General features: G+C 42.7%; 2 protein-coding genes across 5 annotated transcripts in view; both read right to left on the bottom strand.

The window, feature by feature from the left end:
• The window catches only part of HELZ (helicase with zinc finger), an 84,914-nt gene extending 84,867 nt beyond the window's left edge, over nt 1-47 (bottom strand). For 2 of the 3 annotated variants that reach the window (XM_042025477.1, XM_042025479.1), the window contains exon 1: nt 4-46. The gene's annotated coding sequence lies outside the window, so the exon portion shown is untranslated. The other variant, XM_042025478.1, reaches the window with a different exon arrangement.
• Nucleotides 48-7,573: 7,526 nt separating this feature from the next.
• On the bottom strand, nt 7,574-16,353 carry PSMD12 (proteasome 26S subunit, non-ATPase 12). 2 transcript variants are annotated; one of them, XM_042025470.1, is made up of 11 exons: nt 16,176-16,351; nt 14,056-14,115; nt 13,795-13,923; nt 12,609-12,716; nt 11,568-11,672; nt 10,978-11,127; nt 10,666-10,800; nt 10,013-10,125; nt 9,507-9,681; nt 8,913-8,990; nt 7,574-8,016 (listed from the first exon to the last, which is right to left on the bottom strand). In XM_042025470.1, the coding sequence occupies exons 1-11, from the start codon at nt 16,281-16,283 to the stop codon at nt 7,807-7,809; spliced, it is 1,371 nt and encodes a 456-aa protein (XP_041881404.1). In that variant the 5' UTR covers nt 16,284-16,351; the 3' UTR covers nt 7,574-7,806. The 2 variants fall into 2 exon arrangements, with proteins under 2 accessions (XP_041881404.1, XP_041881405.1); XM_042025471.1 differs by lacking the exon at nt 7,574-8,016 and having other exon boundaries at nt 8,962-9,045; nt 16,176-16,353.
• Between the last annotated feature and the right edge of the window lie 4,399 nt (nt 16,354-20,752).

The following is a 20,752-nucleotide window of genomic DNA, read 5'->3' as shown; positions in this document are numbered from 1 at the left end:
CCTGTCATTACTTTCTACGCCATCTTGGATCCACTTGTCAACGTCCCACAAAGCATTGTGGGAAAGGCTGGCCCTCCCCGCCCGCCGCCGGCCCGGAAGGCGGAGGGCGGCGGTGTGAGGGGACGGGAACGGGGACGGGGACGGGGACGGGAACGGGAACGGCGACAGGATATGGATTGGGATAGGAATGGGGTTCGGGTCCGGGACCAGGACCGAGACGGAACGGCGGTGGAGACAGGGTCGCGGTCCGGAATAGGGGATGGGGATGGAGTCCGGGTCCAGGATGGGGACTGGGACCCGCTGTCCCCTCAGCCCGGCGGCCGCTGAAGCGCAGCCAGGGGTCCCCTCACGGAACAGCGTCCGGGGCTACCTGCGTGCCGCCGGCGCTAGACAACGGCAACGGATTTTCCGCGGGTTTTTTTTGCTTGGTTTTTTTTTTTCCCTGGGCTCGGAGCGCAGCTGCGGAGCCCGAGGGTCGCTGGCGGGGCCGGTACTGGTGGGCGTTGGGGGCCGGCCAGAGCGGCGACACGGAGCCCACCCTTGAAAAAAGCTTGGAAATTACTTTTTCTCATAGTTATTCTACTGCGTGAGTTGGATTTTTTTGTTTGTTTCTTTGGTTTGGGGGTTTTTTTAAAATTATTTTTCTATGGCTTTTTCAAGTTCCTTCCCTTAAAAAAACTTGTGGGAGCCCGGGTCCGGGTGCCGAGGCTGCCGCAGGTGCTGGAGCAGCTCACGCTGTCGCCGTGTTTTCCAAGCCCATCCGCCTGTGCTGAAGAACTGCTGGTAACGCGTTGCTGGCTGCTCATGAATCCCAGAAACTGCTTTGCATAACAGTTTTGTTTTCGCGGAGTAATCTTCCCTGTTAGCTGTGTTTTCAGACTCTTTGGCAATCAGTTCTTAATACCTACACTGTTTTGCAAACTGGCTTTTTCAAGGCGTTACTGGCCCAGCTGCCGTGGATGGGTGCCCCGTGCTCTGCATAGGCTGTTGTGCTTTAGAGCAAAGTGGACAAGAAATTGGGGAAGAGCAGCTTACTTGAGGATCTTAGGAAAGTTTATCACCAAAACAGGATTCCAGTGTTTTTTAAAAACTTTGCCTTCCCCTTTAATTGAAATAAGATCCAGATCATTTTAGTATTGGATCTTCCTGTAAAATGTATTTACATTTATATTTAAATTTACGTCTTAATGCCTCGCAACTCTTTGAAGACCAACCACCAGCCAAGCCTCTGATGCATTGCCACTGCAAGAAAATACTTGTGCCCAAGAAGGTTTTCAATATTCATCAGTAATGCATTTATAAAGAGAGAGCTCCTTGCAAAAATGTAAATACAGGAGGAACTAAATCTAAATAAATTGTTTACATTTGCAGCCCCAGTCTTAAATCAGTCCGCTTTTTAATTCAACTTCATAACTAGTCGGGAGTACAGTTGTGCTGTCACAGAGGGGAGTGTGGGTGGTCCCAGCCTCAACGCAGGAGATGCTATTTCAGAATAAAACCCTCCTGTGGAACTTGCCATAGGCCATGTCTGCTGTCCCTGCAGCCAGCCTGACAGCTTTTCTAGTGACTTGTGTTTTCCATGGGCACTGTGTGCAAGGAAGTAGTCAGATAAAGCTGAAACCATGTTTGGGATCCAACTAACTTTGTGTCATTCAGTTCAGGTTGTTGAAATAGAATTAGTCCTTTTACTTTCAAGGCTGGTTGTGTTTGGTTCCTAGTTGTCTTGGGGGTGACTTTAAGGTGTGTACCCTCTATTGCTGCTCTATGCCCAGAAATTAACTTTGTGCCTTTCTGTGCCTTTAAATTGAGCCTGAGAGGGGGGAGAGGAAAAAACCGAGCAAACTTTTCAAAGCGGTTGTTCAAGGACACACGTACACACACCTCTGCTGCGGTAGCAAGAGCAGAGGAAGCACCCTTCTTGCTCTTCAGCCAGCTTTCGGCTCCTTTTCTCCTGAGGAAGATGGAGAGTTGAACTTTGTTTTCCTGGGACTTTGGTTTTTCCCTTCTTCTCTTCTGGACTGTTTCAACATCAGAACACATTGGGAGAATTTCCCACCAAGGCCCTGGAGGTGGGCCCACAACCCAGCTCCAAGGAGGAGGAGAGAGATTACATCTACAGAAGGACTCTGAGATTTTCCCAGGTTTTTCTCCACAGCGAGAGGTTTTATTATTTAGCATTATTATCCTTTTCCTGTGTGTTTGTTAAATAAATAGTTTTTATCTCTTTCACTTTCCTCCGAGGAAAAATTCTTTTTTTTCCTGAACCTGGTGGGGTTGTAACCTGCCTTTTATCAGAGGATATTTTCCTCCAAATTTGTCCAAACCAGCATACTAGTAAGCTTTATATTACTGGTAATTTTTTTTCTGTTAGAAAATGCAAAGGTTTTCTTTAAAATAAATGATAATTAGAAAAACCAGTGGAAGATAGAATTATATTTATATGCATATTTTTAGATATATGTGTTTATATCCTCTGAAGTTCAGTTTGGAAAAGACAGAAATTTAGTTGGGTTTATTTTTCACATAAGCTTTTCTTGAGTCCATTTATTCTGACAGTATTTTTTTATAATGTGCTAAGAAAAAAATTGTGTGGCAGTGACCGAGTTATAGGAGGATCTGTTCAGTGACAGACCCCATTCTTATTACTCTCTGTCTCTGCTGATTTAAAGTTCCAGATTGCAAGTACCAAGAGGCAAAGGCTGCTGTGAAGAGGTGGCAGCTCTGCCCTGTAGGAATAGCCCAGAAAGGAGCTGGGAAGGACCATGGGCGCAGGGGAATCCCCATGTATAAAACACAGAATGGAGCCCATGCCCTTGCACCCACTGCTTTTAATGATCTTGGTACTTTAATTAACCCTGTTAGCTTCCATATGAAGGAAGTTTTAGTCTATTTTGTGAACTGGTCAACTGTATTACATAAACCCAGAGTGGGCGTGCCAGAGGCTGGAGAGGGAGCCAGCAGCTCCAAGATGGGGGTGGCTGCCAAGCACTGTCCTGTGCAAGCACTGCCACTGAGCCTGCAAGCTTGGAACAACTCTGTTTCCATGTGGTGTCCCCTCCAAGCTCTTCCAAAGTCTTTGTTACCAGATAGAAAGATGAAGACTTGGTCCAAAACAAATTGGGGCTCCAAGTGCTCATTAACCCTGGAAATGCTGCTCAAAGTGAGAATCCTACAGCAACTGGCTTAAGGGATGAGATCCCAAATCCAAGGGGCCTAAAAAAACTAAATTTGAGTTCAGAGCCACTTCTATGAGAACATCCCATGAGACAGAGTATGACCCGGGAACTGGTTACAGATTACCTGGGAAGAAAGAGACTTCTTGTAGCTTTCACTGACATGTTTCAATTCAGTATTGAAGGATAATTTAACAAAATAAGGTCATTATATTAGCTACTACTGTGGGAGGAGCTTCATATATATCTATATGAGACATCTCTTTCTCTTTCCTTGATGTGTATTACCCAAGTGGAAGCTGCAATTTTGCCTTCCAACACATCATTCACAACCCCCCAGGATGAGCTGACAAGCCAGGATGTCACTGAGCACTGGGCAAGGCACAGAACCAGACATGTTACATGCTGACTACTGCCTTGCATTTCCAGAATTGTCCAGACTTCCTAAATTCCTGGAATCCTGTGTGCTATGCTCACCAATGGGGTTTCATGCCAAGGAGAGCTCAGAGTGCTAGACTTCTGCCCAAAGAGACCAGGAGCAGGGGGTCACAAGGAGCCTGGGGGGAGAAGAAAAGCGACAGTGGATGTTGGAAATATAAGAGATACCAAAGGCATAATGAGGAAACATGAGAGAGTAACAAAGACAAGCAATTCCCACTCAGCATCATGAGACTTGACAGGATTCAGATCCTCAAAAGCCTAACAGTGATATTTCTAGGCGCTCATTATAATGGTAAAATTTAAAAAAACCCTCCAACGAATGCAGCGATATCAAACTCAATTCCACTTGTACATTTTTTAGGATTTTGAAATCTTTCAAATCTGAAAATAGCAATTTCCTACTGAAAGTTTAGAAAGCCCACCCTGCCAGGGACCATGTCTGCAAGGAATCCCTGTACAGAAGCCCTAACACATACTGTCTCCCTACTCTTCAGTCAGGATTCTGTAAATTATGCTGGCTCACAGGGCTCCCCCCTATTTTGTGAAGCTAGGAGCCATGCCCTGGTCCTTGGAGAATCCAGGCTCCTTGCCAAAAAACAGGGGTTTGAAAACCTGGGGCCACTCAGGGCTGCTAGGCTCCCTGCCATGAAGCCAAGATCTGAGCAGAGCGCTGAAAGGTGTGGCACAGATTCTGGCAGAGTTGGGAACTCTCAAACCCTCACTTGCTCCAGGGCTAATAGAGAGCTGGTAGCCAAAAAGCCCTGGAGTCCTGGCTCGCCCATGAGCTGCACACTTGGAATGACAACTACAGCTTAGTTTCTACATTTTCAAAACAAAAATATTCTATTTGAAAGTTATACTGCTACTTTTTTTCTTTCTCTTCTGCTTTCACAGGAAATTCAGAAAATCAATTTCCATTCTATGTTCAAGTTCACTCCCATTTCTGGGAACTGGTATTTTGTGAATACAGAAAACTCCATTTTCAATCAGCTCCACTCATGATGTCTAACCAGAATACAGGAAAAACCATTACAATTAACATGTAAAAGTAATAAGGACATAATAGAATACATTCAGCAGGGAATTGCCTCCCTGACCCTGCAGCCCAACATCCCAGCAGGCTTCTTGAACAAATCGTTCATCCCCGAGGAACAAAACAACAGGAGGCCTTTCTCAATGGAAGTGCCAGACAGAGTGCAACAACAGGAGCAATGTTTTCATTGCCTTAGCACACTGGACCTTTATAAATTTTGAACTCCGTCAGAAGCAGCAATCATGGGAAAGTAACAGAAGTTAAGTGGTTTACCCTCTTCCACAAACAAGGCAGTGGTAGACCTGGAGTTAGATAGCAACAGTAATTCCTAGTCTTACTAAACAATAAAGCAAAACTGTTTCTAGGCAACCATTTAATGTCTCATTATTAGGCTGAAGAGTAGCAAGTTTTGATTTTCCAGCATGAAAATTCCCCTGGAATTCCTCCAGAGTCCTCTCATGAACAGATGATCTCAACTTTAATCTTACTTTGTAATTATCCAAGGGTAACATTTCAACATGGACTCCTTAAACACATGTAATTTCTAGAGCAAGTAATACTCAAACTAATTCATTTCTCCTTTGATCCACAAAATGAGAACATTGAGAAGCAACCAGCAATAAGGGGATGTTGAGGGTACACTGAGGAGATAGAAACTACAAAGGTCAGAGTAATGTAATGGTTTAGTCCCACACTGTCAAGATCAAGGATCTTCAGTCTCTGCATTTTTTTTAAGAAGCTGGCATGTCTTTATGCTGGCCTTTAAATTGCTCATGGAGGAGTTATATCTGACATATATCTGCATTCTTGAGATGAACTGGCACCAAAAATTTATAGCTTTTTTCCTAGCAACCTGAATGTGACAACCTTTTCCAGACAGACTCAAGATACACTTTCATCAATGGTAGTCTGCAAGCCAAAAAAAAAAAAAAAAAAAAAAAAAAAAAAAAAAAAACAAACCAAAAAACACCAAACCCAAACTTCAGGCTAAATAGATTCTTTTCCACTCACTTGGAATTACCCTATAGCCCAATAATTCCAGAGTTTTGTCTTAAAACTTCTCTTTTAACTTTGTGATGTATGGGGAGGGAAACCCTGAGGGATTCTTGCTTCTGGTAACAAGTACTCAGAACACAGCAAAAGTCTCTCTCTGAGGACAGGGAGGGAGTCTGCCTTGGGCAGTATGTTCCAAGCCAAGACTAAGGTGTTCCAAGTGCGAACAAAAATATATTTCAGATCCAAAGACAGAGAGCTTGATCATTGTGGATCTTTGGCATGAACACAGACCGTGAAAGTAAACCTTTATAATACTTCTGAACTGACTTTTAAGGAGATACCTGAACTGTTATTTCCATGTTCCTTCTAATGCTGACAGCAAAAGGTGGTTGTGAGGGGAAAGAAACCACCTCCTCTCTCCAACAAACTCCTGCTCTAAATGCAGCCAAAGGCAGCAGAGAGGGATAGAGCCAGGCCAGAGAGGGAGGAGAATTTGCAAGAAACCCAGAAAGAGCCAGGGAACCACTGAAACATTCCACTCTAGGATAAAAAGGAAAAGAGGGTTGGCTGGGGAAACAGGTCCAACATATCTCATCTGGTAAAGCATCAGAGGCTTAAATGCTTGGGGCTGAAGATTCCAGACCAGATAGCAAATGGAAGGAAAATGTTTATTGTAAGAACAGGGAGAGGCAAGTTCCCACTTCCCCTGATGACCAATTGTTCCCCTCTCTGATAGTTCTTGCCTTGGTTCCCAAAAGATACATTGGTTTTTAAGCTACTTTGTCCATTGTTCTGACAGCAGCCAGTTTTGCTCATGCTACTAAAGCCTCCCAATGGCCAGAACATCCCATGCTCAGACATGGTCATGACAAGGTTTTAAACAACTTGTACAACTAAGATTAGAATATAATTTAGCAAGTTAGATGGTAAACATTCTGTGCATTCTGAACACCTGCTCCTCTTCCTTCCCTCACTGATAGTTCAGCTGCCTTTTTGTTGCTCAAATGCAGTGAGCTGGATTGGTAACGCTTTGAAAGTTACAAGCTTTCCAAATTACATTCCCAAGTTTCCCATAAGCTATGACCAAAGTCTGCATTTCAAACGCAAATCACTGTTTACAAGCTTCTGTCTTTTCCTGTCCCTTCAGACTTCCCTCACTCAAAATCCCTGTTTGGAGTTTCCTAATTTCAGTGTATTCACATGAAAAGAGCATTACTCTGAATGAAGTTCAGAGTGCTTGTAAAGTGATGGGATTTATATATTTCTCAACACATCATTTACAATTATAGTCTCTACTTATTTATGAACAGAATAGTTATGACTAGCATTAAAAATCATTCCAAACCAGCGCAAATTCAATGGAAGTTCCATTGATTCTTACTACACTATTTGTGCTGCTATTTCACTTCCTTAAAAAAACAGAGCAGGGGGAAAAGTCCACAGCTTCCCTCCATTAGAAGGAGGTTAAAGTAAATAGTAGGGCATTATCTGCTCAGAATGTAACACACCCATGATGAGAAGTAGCAGCTTTAAAGCACCATCTTAGCTAACTGATTAACTGCCATTTTAGCTATTACAAACTGTAACAACAAACAGGCAAAATTAGTGACTTGCAAACAACATTTACTTACTCATGTACTGATTGCTCTGGCAGTTCAGAATAATAAATTTTAACTGTAGTACTAAATCACAAGAAATAGCATTATTCATAAGCATAAATATCCAGAATTTTGTTCAAAGAGTATCTGACATAATTTCACAGTATTATCATTGTAAGTTACCACTTTGTAAAACCCTAGGTTTTTATTATTTACAGTATATCCTCTCAATCACAGTCTCAAAAATAGTCCTGTAATGAAATAACCACAGAATTATGTGTTAGACAGATAAGGGTACACATGGAAAAAAAGAAATCACAAGACCATTATTATACAGGCAATACAGTTTTATTCTGTTCTTTCACCAATTGTAGCAAAAACATTTAACAACTGAATGAATAATCAAGGGAACTTAATTGTCAACAGGAATTTCAGAATTATGTTCTAAATTTTAGACCAGGAAGGCTTGACAGGGAGAAAACAAACCATATACACACTTGTAATAATAGTCTCTATTATGAAGATTTAATGCCTTCTTTAAAAGCACTGAGATTATTGAGGCACCTTACTGCAGGTTATGGATCATCTCTTCTTTGGCAATGAGATGTGTGGTTTTGTTAACTAGGGCCATGAGGGAGTTGAGCTTGTGAGACCAGTCATTGAGTATATTGTTTGGGTCCTTAGGCCTCTGGAAATTGATAATTCCTGCCAGCCTGTCTACTTTAGCAAAGATGGTCTTATTAACTACTAGGTTAGACAAGAACTCCTCCGATTCCTGTAAAGACAAACAGCACTAAGTCAAGAAAATAGCATTTTTACCTACAAAACATCAGAATTCCTCCCAGACAGCATGAAAGCACCAGGAATAAGATTTTCTTTATACACAAGTACAGCTGTAACAATCTTGTACTTTAAAAAATGCACGGCATTTTAATATTACACGTGCTGGCAATGCAAGGTGCTAGCACAAACTATTAAGAAAAAAAAACCTTTTTGTTTTCAATCGACCTATATCTGATTATCTTTCATGAAATTAAAAGTTTAATATACTACCCCAATAGACTTTTACACTTTGGAGTACTTGGCTACACAGATACCAGAGCAAGTCATGTAGTAAGCAAGGCTTAGGAAAATCCCAGTGAACTAATTACTGGCCACTGTCAAAAAAGGGTTATTTCTGAGTTTGTGGGAAAAGCAGATTTCATGAAAAGGCAGAAGGGTAAAGCTCTTCATTTGCACTCAAAACACCAGGATGTGTCATTCTACTTGGAAAGCTCTTGAAAAAACAAAGGAGGGTGACAGGAAGACCCCCTCCACCCCATGTTCCCAAAGTGCCACCACCTATGAACAGGGACATTTACAGGTGAAGGACCCTCTCTTCAGATGATTTTCATCCCTCATTGACAAGAACTTTTTAACACTGAAACACCAGAGAAGCTCCAGCATTTACACAAGGCCTTGAACATAAATTAACTTCTAAGAGCAGCTTTTGCCTTACGGGTATGTGCATCATAAAACTGAGTTTACTGTTTAAAGAATGGTTTTGTAACTCCCGTAAAGGCAGAAAATTAAAACCAGAACATTACTCTGCTGAATACTCACATCTCTGCCACACACACAGAGACACAGACCCCTCCCTTATGAAAGAAGGATAAGCAAAGCAAAACTTACATCAACTGACAGATCCAGGAGCTGTGCCATTCTCTTCATTGTAATTCTGGTATAATATTTAGCCATTATTCTAATATTCTGGAATAAAAGTGTTCAGAGTAGAGGGTTATGTGCAAAAAATAATTGAAGCAGGCTGCAAAAATATAAAAGTCCATGTTACAAGTAGATTAGGAACTGTAGTGCTCTAATGACAGTCCGGCACGGGGGACAGGAGGGGTTGTGAACAAACAGCTCTTTTGCTGGTAGAAGGTATAAAAGTCTCTACATGACAAATTATTAAAAAAAGAAATCAACCAATTATGAATTTAATACAAAGCAAGACCTTCCGATTTATGCTTTATTGAAATGTGAATGCTCAATCTCATTTGAGTGCAATATGCTCTTTTTGGTGGCAAGTATGCCAAATATATATATATAAAATAGAGATATACAAGCAAGTAAAATCTTGAAAAACAACACAACAGAAAAGACACCTTATCTGCTGCTTTATTAGCTACTTTTTTGTCTTCTTTGTGATTAAAATACAGCAAGCAAAAAGTGTTTTTAGCTGAGGCACTGAGTACACAGCTACTGCCTACAGACACTGATACTTACATGTTCCACAACTCTGTTCTTTAAATCTTTCCATCTCTTTTCACCTTCCTCTGTACAGCCAAAAACATCTGTTGCAGGACTGTCAAGGGATCCTTCTCTCAACTCCTTCCCATATTCTTCAACTAGGGTACTCCACCTCATCAGCTCCATGGTGGTAAACAGTTTTAGGAGGTCTCTAAATGATTTAGTACAGTTGAATTACAATCCTGTATTAATAAGGCCTAGTCTATACTTCAAATAGATCTAAGGCATAATTTTCAATGTTTTATTCTTATTACCATAAATAATGGGGGCAGCTCAAGTCAGACTGTTCTTCTAACAAAGATCTTTCTCTTACAAGAGACATTTATTTTCACACAGAACAATCATGACATTTTTGCAGTATTCTTAATGCAGCATTAAATTCAGAGTTGCTCACAGCAGACTCAGCATAAAGAGATTTCACTTGCACTGTCAGAGAGAGACACTTCTTAATCTAAGAATTGGTTACTAGAAAGGATACTTACTTATACTTGGGGATTTCTTCTAGCTTTTTGTCACTACTAATTCTGTGCACCAAATCAGATTGTTCATTGTCATAAGGTGAAAGAATAACATAAAGAACAACGCTCTTCAGTGCCTGTTTAAGAGGAAAGAGTGTGGGTTTTTTCCACAAACAGAAGAATTGCCAACACTGATTACAAAACTTAAGAGTTTAATAAGCAAAAGATTTAATCTCAGTGTATTAAGAAATTAAGGTGAAACTGATGTCATCTTGCAGAAGTGAACTGTGGTACATTTAAATTGACACAGGTTAACCAAAATTCTAGTATTTCAAATAAATACATGAAGAAAAAAATCTTTTCAAACGTGAAATACATCTGTACTGCACACAGAACAGCACCACTGAGACCACACTTGCACACTGTTTGTAATCTCTACACTTGCATGAAACAGTTGAGACCTTCTCAATTTCAAAGATAATATAATAAAGATACTGGTTATAAACATTCTTTTGAAATCAACTTTATCATATCTGTTTTCAACTAACCAATTTGTTAATATAACCATTTAAATAAAAACAGACTGATGAGCTATTTCATCCACTGTACACCGATGTGGTAAGATATGGGTATTTGTCACATGGAAATGCAGACATTTTTATGTACAGTTTTTTTACCTGTTGCCACTTTTCACTTTCAGCCTGGATACAGGGAGTGTCATAAATGGCTCTGTAGTGCTTACAGATGGAGAGGTAGGAGCCTTCATGTTGATCCAGCTGGATCATTAAGTTGTAGTACTTCAACTTTAGTTTCTGAAACAGTATCAAAAAGTCAAATTAACACAGCTCCATGACCGGTAAATGAAAGTCAACTGAACCCCAGAAAACAGAGAGATTTAAATAAATACACTTGGACCCAAAGAGAAGTAAGTCAGATTAAAATTTGTGTGGAGGGAGGGAGAAAGAGTGAGAAATCCTCCAAGGACTTACTTCTGTGTTTTCTTCTTGAAAAAATTTTGTATTTATTTTTTTGCTGATAATTTGAGTCCGAATATAGTCTTTTACAGCTAGACAGAGTCTCATCTGCTCCAAGATAAATTCTACACGTTCTTTCTTTTCCATTGAACCATAGGTTTCCACCTGAAATGAAAATGTAACTACTTAATGTTGTCAAAGTCAAATCAAGTGAAGGCTTAACTGTGCCAGAAGAGTGGGAGGTTGTCTGGAGGCGGAACACACCAAAACAAAACAACAGAAAAAAAGCTATTACAGAGCAAGTGAAAATAGAATAAAGGTTATTCCATTTTAATTATCACCTCCACTTACACCAAAGAATCCACCAACACTAAACTCAATGAACTAGGTAGAGAATTGAAATCCACTTTCCAAGTGGAAAATATTCTGTGTAACCCAATCATGACATTAACAAAAGCAGTTAAAGCTGAACTGCACTTTCACTAATAACAATTCATCTCATTCCAGGCATTTCTGCAAACATACCTGATTCAGTTTCTAAACAATCTCAGAACAGTCAGAATTAATTGCTATTGCTGATGCACTTCTAAGTTCCAAGGCGTTACCTGCAACTCTTGCAGAATCGAGGCAGCCTCTTTCACCTCCCCGTTCTGTTCCTTTATTGTTGCAAGTGTCTTTGTCAGGCGAGCACGCTCAATTTCCACATATATCTGAGGGCAGAAGGAAGAGTTTAAACACTAATTTTTTAAAGAGGAGTGCTAACTCTGAGACTGCAAGCCCCCTGGGAAATACACTTGATGCTGTCATCATACAACCACTTAATTTGTTGTGTATCCATCCACTACACTGGCACTATCCACAATATACACTGATGAAATACAGTGGATAATTGACACACCAAACTTTTTTGGACCAAATTAATCTAAAAATGACCTATGATTCTTCAAGCAAACACAAAGGGATATGCACTGTGAATAAAGTATTAAATATTTTGTCTACTAGAATATATTGAAACAGATAGAAGTTACATTTTATGGTTAATGTGTACTAAGTACTCCCCTTTAAATTATTTCACTTACTCCTAACCAGCCATTAATCAACAAGACTTGATTACTAACAATTTAGACTAACAGACAGAAGTCATAACATTGACACAAATTTGCCTTAATTCAGAATTCTTTATTTTCTTAAAGCAAAAGGAACACAATATAAGTAACTCACTTGGTATAATGCTTTGGTATCACCTTCTGATTACCATAACTATATGTAACACCTTGCTAAGTGCAGGAGAAATTAAACTAAACCTGCCCATTTCTCTACCAAATTCAAATACATGACATACGAAAAAGTGAAAAGTAAATGGTATTTTAGAATTTTGAAATGTATTACTAACTATATTAATAATACATCTAGATAACTACATTATAGGAACATGGACCAGTGTTTCAGCATATGATTTAAATATGGAAAATATCTGCAGTCTTTTAGACAGAAATAAACTACTTGGCTTCTCAGGTTAATTTAAAAATTCCTTCTGCTCTTACTTGCACAGGATTAAAAAAATAATGCTAAGAAATCACGCTTTTAAAGAAGGTGAACATTTTTATTCTACCTTTTAGACATTGAGTCTTAAAACAAAATCTTACTTTTCCTTCTGTGACCATACGCAACGTGTCGATTAAGCGCAGTTTGACTGGTAAGTCTGTGATTTCTTCAACATAAGTGCAGCACTGCTGGACCATTTTAGCAACTGCCTAGTATGAAAACAGAGAGGAAAGACATACTATTGTTTTAGATTTCCCTAATGAATTCAAGCTATAACACTCAGAGGTAAGTAAAAAATAGTTTCACATCACACTAAAGAGACTCATTTCAGCAAAAAGCACACAGAGTCTATCTCCTCACTTTGATTCATGAAGATGTGTACAATGATGCTATTGACTGATGCTACAAGGCAAATGGGATGCTGTTCTGTCATTTTTTTCATCTCAGTTTTTCCAATAGTGAAAATAATCCATGCCATGCAGTTCTATCCTGAAAAGCAATTCCTCTTCTGCCAAATCCACAAGACTCACATGGACTGGCAGAACTTCTCTGCTTGCCCTAAGACCCGCATGGCTGAAGAGATGTGTATCTTCTCTTAACTCTGTGCACTACCCCCTCTCCTTACAACACCTGTAGATTCCTCAGGAAGGGAAGGAAGAGGGATGTTTCCTTCAGTGACAAGCACAGGTACTAGAATGTGCACTTCTGGTAACAATGCTGACAAAGCTGGTAAAATTATTATTAAAATACCTACTTCTAAAAAAAACCCAGAATTAAAACTTCTAGAAATGTCTTCCTCAAAAAGTTCCTCAAAATTCAGCTGGAATGATTCAAGCCTTCAGCTACAGTCTGTGCAAGTCAGAGAACTAAACTGTACTCTTACACACACTAGTGATGATTCCGCACACTAAACAATAGGTAACCCTTTCCTTCCTAAACCAATGATGCCATTAAAATTACCTATTGCTGACTTCTATTTAAGTCAAACTGAACACACAGAGTGCAACAAACTTCACACTTTCTAAAATGCAAGTGCTTTATACCAAAGTATGCCAGTTTCAAAAGCAAGCATGCAAAGCAGACATTTCATACGAGCACAAAAAATTGCAGTAACTCTGTTTAATGCACATCTGAACATGAAGAATATGTCTACAATACACCCTGCAGAAGAGTGTAAAGATGAACCACCATCTTTACACAGAAAGTCCCTACACATATGGGGGAACCAGGTATGTAATACAGCTCCAGAATACAGTTTTATATTTTGTTTCAAAGGATTAAATTCACCTGTTTTAACTGACTTCTTCTCTTTGATAGAAGAATAATATTTTCATTAAGAGCATCCCAGTCTTTAGCTTCGTAACACATTTTCACTACGGCAACTAAGATTCGGGATGTGGAGACCATGTCAGAAGCCTGTAACAAACCAAGAGCATGTTAGAGACAGGATAAACTGATGCTCCAAGGATACTGCAAGTCCCTTCATGACTTTAACACAGTGGAACATGAGGTGTGTAGGACATTCCAGCACCACCGTACACTACTCACCGTCCGTGTTTGTTTTTCCAGGGAGAGAAGGTTTTCAATGACTTCTTGCAATCTTCCTTCCTAATAAGACGGGCAAACAAATATCTCCGTGAGTCAAGAACATAACTCAGTTTAAACTGAGAGTAGCTCAAATTCTCACATAAATAAAAACACAGACCAGCCCGTACACTCATTTTAATTTTTTTTCCTTAAAAAAAAGTATGCATAGCACTAACTTTAAAGACATGGTTCTACACAGAGATAGAACTGGAGAGGTAGTAGTGGCATTTTTGCACAACACATGCTCCAAGTTGTCTGCCTTGGGAGAGAAACCTGGCAAGTTTCAGACAGGTTTGGTGAGCTCACATTCACTGAGCTGCGTGGAAGACTCATTTCTTCTCTGGCCAAAACAGAGCTTTCAGTGAGATTAGACATGCAATTAAACACCTTGGCCAAAAAAATTGTTCACCTATTACTTCCACCCATATTCATATCTTAATTACAGTGTATTATACAAAGTATAAACTACAACCTTTACAGGCTAAGCATGGAATTATAATAGTCCTGGTTTTAGAGGGGTTTTGAGAACTGTATTTGCCTTTGTTTAGAGGAGTGTAAGATACCACAATGTACTTTTAGTCCTAAATTGCAATTCCTAGCAAATATCTTGTTAAAAAAAAAAAGTTAATAGGGGTGAATTTGTAACAGCCCATGGCAGTGGTAGGGCTGCAAAAGATGGTTAGAAACTAGAAACAAAAAACGGGTAGAAAATGAGTAACAAACCACAGAAAACGAAATTTGTTTCTAAAACATCCCAGCTGAAATATTGTAGACTACATACAATGGTTTATCAAGGATGTGCTCTTACTGCCACAGAATTTATGTTTTGCAGAATGAAACATGGCCATGGTGTCCATTCCTCTGCAGAGCTGTGCCTGTAGGACAAAATCCTTGTGCCTGCTCTCCATTCAATAGCCTTAAGATAATGTAAGATGCAATTTATTTATCTTAAGGCTACTGCCTTCAGAACTGTACAACGTGTGTCTTGAAACACATGGATCAAGCAGACCATTTGCAGCATGTGAAGAGTCAGATGCCATCCTACTGGGACAACAAATGACAGCAACAACAGGGAAGCTGTGGCTGCCCCATCCCTGGAAGTGTTCAAAGCCAATTTGTACGGTTTTGGAGCAACCTGGTCTAGTAGAAGGTGTCGCTGCCTGTGGCAGGGGGTGGAATGAAATGAGCTTAAGGCCTCTTCCAACCCAAACCATTCTGTGATTCCATGGTTCTGTCTTTTCTGAGATCTGAGGGGCACAAGAATCTCCACGCCACAGAAGAATTTTTTTATGAAACACCGTATGCTCAATCACTATGACCCCATGTGCAACACATCCTGCGGTCACGCAGGGTGTGTACACAGACGTTGTTTACTGAGCCGAAGGAGGCAGAGACAGCCCTAGCGCCTCTCCTGGCTCTGTTCCTCCATTCCAGCTCCTTGGGGCTCGCATGTAACCGAGTTAAAGCGCTGCCTGTCCAACGTGCCCCGGTACCTGTTACACGAAGGTAGCTCCGGCGTACAGAGCCCCGGGATGAACAAGCAACTCCGCGTATGCCCGCGAGCAGGGGCTGCGGGGAAGAGCCACGGCCCTTGTGATGGACTGGGGCCCGCTGGTTCCCTCACCCGCGAGGCTGCGCCCCGAAACCGCGTCCCGTCTCAAAATCACAGAACAGACTGAGCTGGAATGAACCCACAAGGATCATCGAGTGCATCTCTTCGCCTTGGTTCTGCACAGAACCTCCCTAAGAATCCATGTGCCTGAGAGCGTTGTCTAAACATTCCTTGAGCTCTGGCAGGGTTGGGGCCGTGACCACTACCCTGGAGAGCAGTTTCAGGGCTCAGGCACCCTCTGCTTGGCCACCAAGCTCCCTCCTTCCCACCCTCCCACACAGTCCTGAAACGGCGGAGCCGCCCCACTCCTTCCCTTCCCCAGCACGGCACGGAGAACCCGCAACCAGACCCCTCAACACCGCATCGTGGGGTAGGATGCGGCCGCGGGTCGCTCCGCGCCACCTCCACGCGCGGCCTAGCGCGCCATGACTCAGCCCGTCCACCCCGCCAGGCTTCTCTCCCGCCTCACCTGCGCCAGCCGCTCGCACTCGGGCAGCCGCTGGTCCACAGTCGCGCTGTAATCCACCTCCATTTTGACGATGCGGCCATCGGCCCGCTCCGCGCCGCCCTCCGCCATGTCCGCCCGCTCCGCTGCCTCAGCGCTCACCGGAACCGGCCGGGCCCGCGCGCAGGCGCGCCGGGTGCAGCCCCGCCGAAGGGCCCCGCGCCGCGGCAAGCAGGCACTGCTGTGGCCATCCCCGGCCGCCTCAGGACCCCCGGCGGGGGAGGTGCCGCCTCTGAGGGGACCCGCCCCGCCCACGGCACTTGGGAGGGGACCGGGTGTGTCACTGCCTCGCTGTGCGGATCTGCCCCTCAATCCGCCCCTTGGAGGGGACCTGGACTGCGATCTGCCCCTCTGAATGGCTCTTCCCCTTAATCCACACTTCTGAGATCCAGTCTGGCCGGGGGATTCCTCGGCACCCAGGAAGGGCAGCTGTGAGTTGATGCCAGATGTCGCGGTGACATCTCCCGGTAACATCTCCCAGTGACATCTCCCGGAGTGCAGACACGACCCCCATTCTGCCCTGTGGCCTCAGCACGGCCACGGGGCTCGGGACAGTTGCCACAGCCACGGTGTTGCTCGTAGCTTGGGGGTGGTGAGGCAGGAAGACGGTGGTTTTGTGCTGTTCTCCCACATTTGGGGACAGCCTGGCCGTGTTGACACGTCAGGTGACACAGGTGACACAGTGCTGCAGTGGAGCACTCTGGGTTCTGTAGCTGCTGATTTCACCTTGGTGGTTTCACTGTATCTCATTACAGCCTTACGTCATTTAATCACCTGGCATTGCTGGAGAGGTGGAGGAAAGGTAGGACACGCTTTGACTTTTAAGTGCACAAGAATCCTGATCTAGACAGTGTTGCACCATCAATGTGTCTGAAAAGTTGTGAGATGTTGGTGCAACGCCTGTGTGTGCAGGTTGCTATCATCTCCCAACACAATTTCATATGCTACAGAAGTTTCATTCACTGGGTAAATCCAGAAAATCTCCCTCGTGTTTGCAAGCAAACAACTCAAATACTGAACAGGGAATGTTCAAATACTCAAAAACTGAATCAGAATCACAGAGTGGCTTGGGTTGTAAGGGACTTTCAAGATCACCTAGTTCCAACCACCTGCCATGGGAATCTTTGGATGTTATTTAAGATTTCCAGAAAGAAGAAGTTACCATGAAATTGCATTTTGTGTTGTGTTACTTTCAGACTATACTGTACACAGACCAACATGTTAATGCGGCAAAGGGGTATTTGAGGTAACTGGTTTAAATATTTTTTTTTTTACAGAATTAAGACTGAGTTCCTACATCTGCTGCACTGGTGTAAATTCAGAGTAGTTCAGTTAAGTGAATTCAGAGCTCCAATACTGCATTTTGCAACTGTGTCTGATACATACCTTCCAATTAGCACAGCACAGACAGGCTTTGAATCACTTTCTGTTTGAACACAAACTTGATTTAAAAAGTCTGCTAACAGAATTTATCCATTATCCTTAATCATTTTTACTTAATTTCAATTGACTTAAGTACTTAAAATACATGCATGTATCACACAGAGCGTGTCAGTTGTTCTTCCCTAACTCTGGCCATTTGCAAATTTTTACAGAGTTTTTATTTTTACAATCTCATTCTTTTAGCTCATGGTAATATTAGTATGTTTTCACAGGTGATGGACTGGGAGTGATGGCTTCCAGAGAAGTTAAAAGTCACATGCTAATCTAATTGAACATAGTCCCATACACAGTAATTTGGTTCAGACAAAAGAGTGAAAGAGGAAGAAAATAACTGCCTTCTGCAACTGTTGTTTTCCTTTAACTGCATGCATGCGCTGGGAAATGAGGCAGCTGTTGCCTCCAATATAGAATCCCTGAGCGGCTGAAAAAGAAACTAAATTCTTATTCAAAAGTCCTTAGTGAAACACCCAAAGAAATGGCTTGGCTCTTGCTGTCTCTTACTCTGAAGTGACACTTTGCTGACACGAGTCCATCTGGAGTTCATACTCAGCATAATTTAACATATCGGCTTTTTTCCTCTGGGTCAGAAATGAAAAATGAGTGAAAAATGTCTCATTTTCACAACAGAGCATAGAGAGCATGTTGCAGAGGTAAGAGTAAAAATTTCTGCCAATTCATGGAAATCAAAGATGCAAAATTGAGGCAGGCATGCTTGGCAGGCACTGCCTGGCTCGTGGGAGCTGCAAGTTTTCTGTGTCAGCATGTCCCCTGGGAAGCATTTGGGAGGTGTGCTTTGGAAAGAGTCTGGGCACTCACAGTGGGGAATTGTAAGGGATATCCTTGGGGTCACTGCTTTTCCCCAAGAGTATGTGCAACCAGCACAAGACAGAGCTATGGTATGGGGTGACTGGATAATCTTTTGCTGCAGGTACAGGAAGTAGTCTTGGTTTCCATTTTAAGCAGGTTCTGTATTTGACACACTGCTTTCTGCAGATCTACTTTGTTAATGTACACAGAGCTATAAGGTTTACTTTATGTTGAAAGCATGCGATAGGTGATAAACTAGTTTAAGTCTTCTGGTTTTATTGAAATCAGTGTCCTTGCCTATAGTTGGGTAGCATCAAGGCCCCAAGCCAAGAAGTTCAGGTTCTTTTACACTGCTTTTCAGCAGAAACCAGAAATACTGTTCCCCGTGGATGAAACCACTAGGAAATCACTTAAAGCCGAAGGATGTTTTAGATCTGAATTTGGATTGTCTCTCATCTGTGGGTAATACCACAGAATCACAGAATCCTTAAGGTTGCAAAGACTTTCAAGATCAAGTCCAACTGTCAGCCCAGCACCACCACCACCATGTTCACCACTAAACCAAGTCCCTAGGTGCTACATCCAAACATTTCTTGACCACTTCTGGGGATGGTGACTCCCTTGTCAGCCTGTTCCAATGCTTCACAACCCTGTGAAGAAATTTTTTCCAATATCCAATCTATACCTCCCCTGGCACTGCTTGAGGCCGTTTCCTCTCATCACTTGTTCCCTGGGAGCAGAGCCCGACACCGCCCTCCCCCCTCCCTCCCCCCGCCCCCTCCTGTCAGGGAGTTATGGAGAGCCAAAAGGTCCCCCCGAGCCTCCTTTTCTCCAGGCTCCAGCTCCCTCAGCCACCCCTGGTGCTCCAGACTCTTCCCCAGCTCTGTTGCCTTCTCTAGACACACTCCAGCATCTCAATGTCCTTCCTGCAGTGAGATATCACAAGGTATTGCCTTGGTTTTGCTATTTTGCTTGGAATTCCAGGAACATACAGTACCAACATTATGAATTACAGCCACAGTTTTCATATTTATACATGGCTGTGTCAGATTTGAGACAGAAGTCTCATTAAACACATTGTTCATACCTCAGTTGAAAATCCAGACTGTTAATAGAGCTCCCAGATTTTTTATTTCTTTGTGTAGGTGTTTGCACTTCCCTGGGAAGGCAGGGACGTGAAATATTGTGCCATTATTGCAAGGGGCTGGCAAACGGACGTTGGTGGCTCCAGGAGATGGCACTGTGTCCTCTGGGCTAAGAATTATACTCACAGCTCTGAAATGTACATCCAGAACCAATGAAATTCTGAGGGGCTTTTGCTCTTTCTTGTTATGAAACACACATTTTATTGTAGACCTAAATTCCTCTTTAACTGTCCCAAATACGGTATTTCATCGCTTTTATTTTTTTGCAAATAAGGGGTATGTAAGTGCAGATGTATATTTTACCAGTATCTTTGCAGTGCCTTGTTTGTGCTCTTACAGAGCTTCTCTGCAATCGAGTGAATGTTTTATAGCCACTGGGAGCACAGGAGAAACAGCAGGATGAGCATTTTAAGCATGAAATGCTGAGGGTTCCCAAGTAGTTTCAGAATTGGGTTCCTGTGCATTTCAAGTTGTAACTTAATGATGGGGAAATTTCTCTGAAAAACGCAACCCCAAGCATATTAAAAATCGATTTCGCTAACAAATTGCTCACTAAAGGAGGGGGGGAGACCTCCTAAAACGGTTCTGGCTTTATAGTTCAACTAGGAAGGAGGCGTTTTCTCACTGAACTTTCTGCGTGCCATTTGAAAGTAAAAAAACGATATGAAAAAAGCGGTTTATTTGTGCTGAAAAATGTGATGGCTGATAGGTGAGGGCTGACCAGAAGGGAAATGGGTGAGGCCTCCACATCCTGTGTATGTCCGCACCGAGCGCACGTTGTCTTTTCCTTTCCTTTTGTACCGGGAGGTGGGTGCGAGCCCCAGGCTCACCGGCTCGCTTCTCCTGCACCGGGGTGTAAATGCTCTGCAAGGTGCCTTGTCACACGTAGGGCAATAAACTTCAAAACGCGAGAAGTCTTCATGGCAGAATTAACTGAAATCGCGAATCCTTGGGGCTCAGCGCTGCCGGTGTCCCCTTGCCGGGAGGCGCCGGCGGGCGCTGCCCGGAGCCCCGCGGCCCGGCCCCGCTGAGCCCGCCCGAGCGGTGGCGGCCGCTGCCCCCCCGCCGGCCCCCTCCCTCCTTCCTGCCGCCCCGCTGATGTCAGCCGAGCCCCGCCGGGGCCGCCGCCGCTGCAGCCGCTCCGCG

This window comes from Corvus kubaryi, unplaced genomic scaffold, assembly GCF_017639235.1.
Source record: "Corvus kubaryi isolate FWS band 111438036 unplaced genomic scaffold, C.kubaryi_AGA036_p1.0 37272, whole genome shotgun sequence".
Taxonomy (NCBI): Eukaryota; Metazoa; Chordata; class Aves; order Passeriformes; family Corvidae; genus Corvus; species Corvus kubaryi.
The sequence above is the reverse complement of the archived record's forward strand: the minus strand, read 5'-3'. Positions and strand labels throughout refer to the sequence as shown.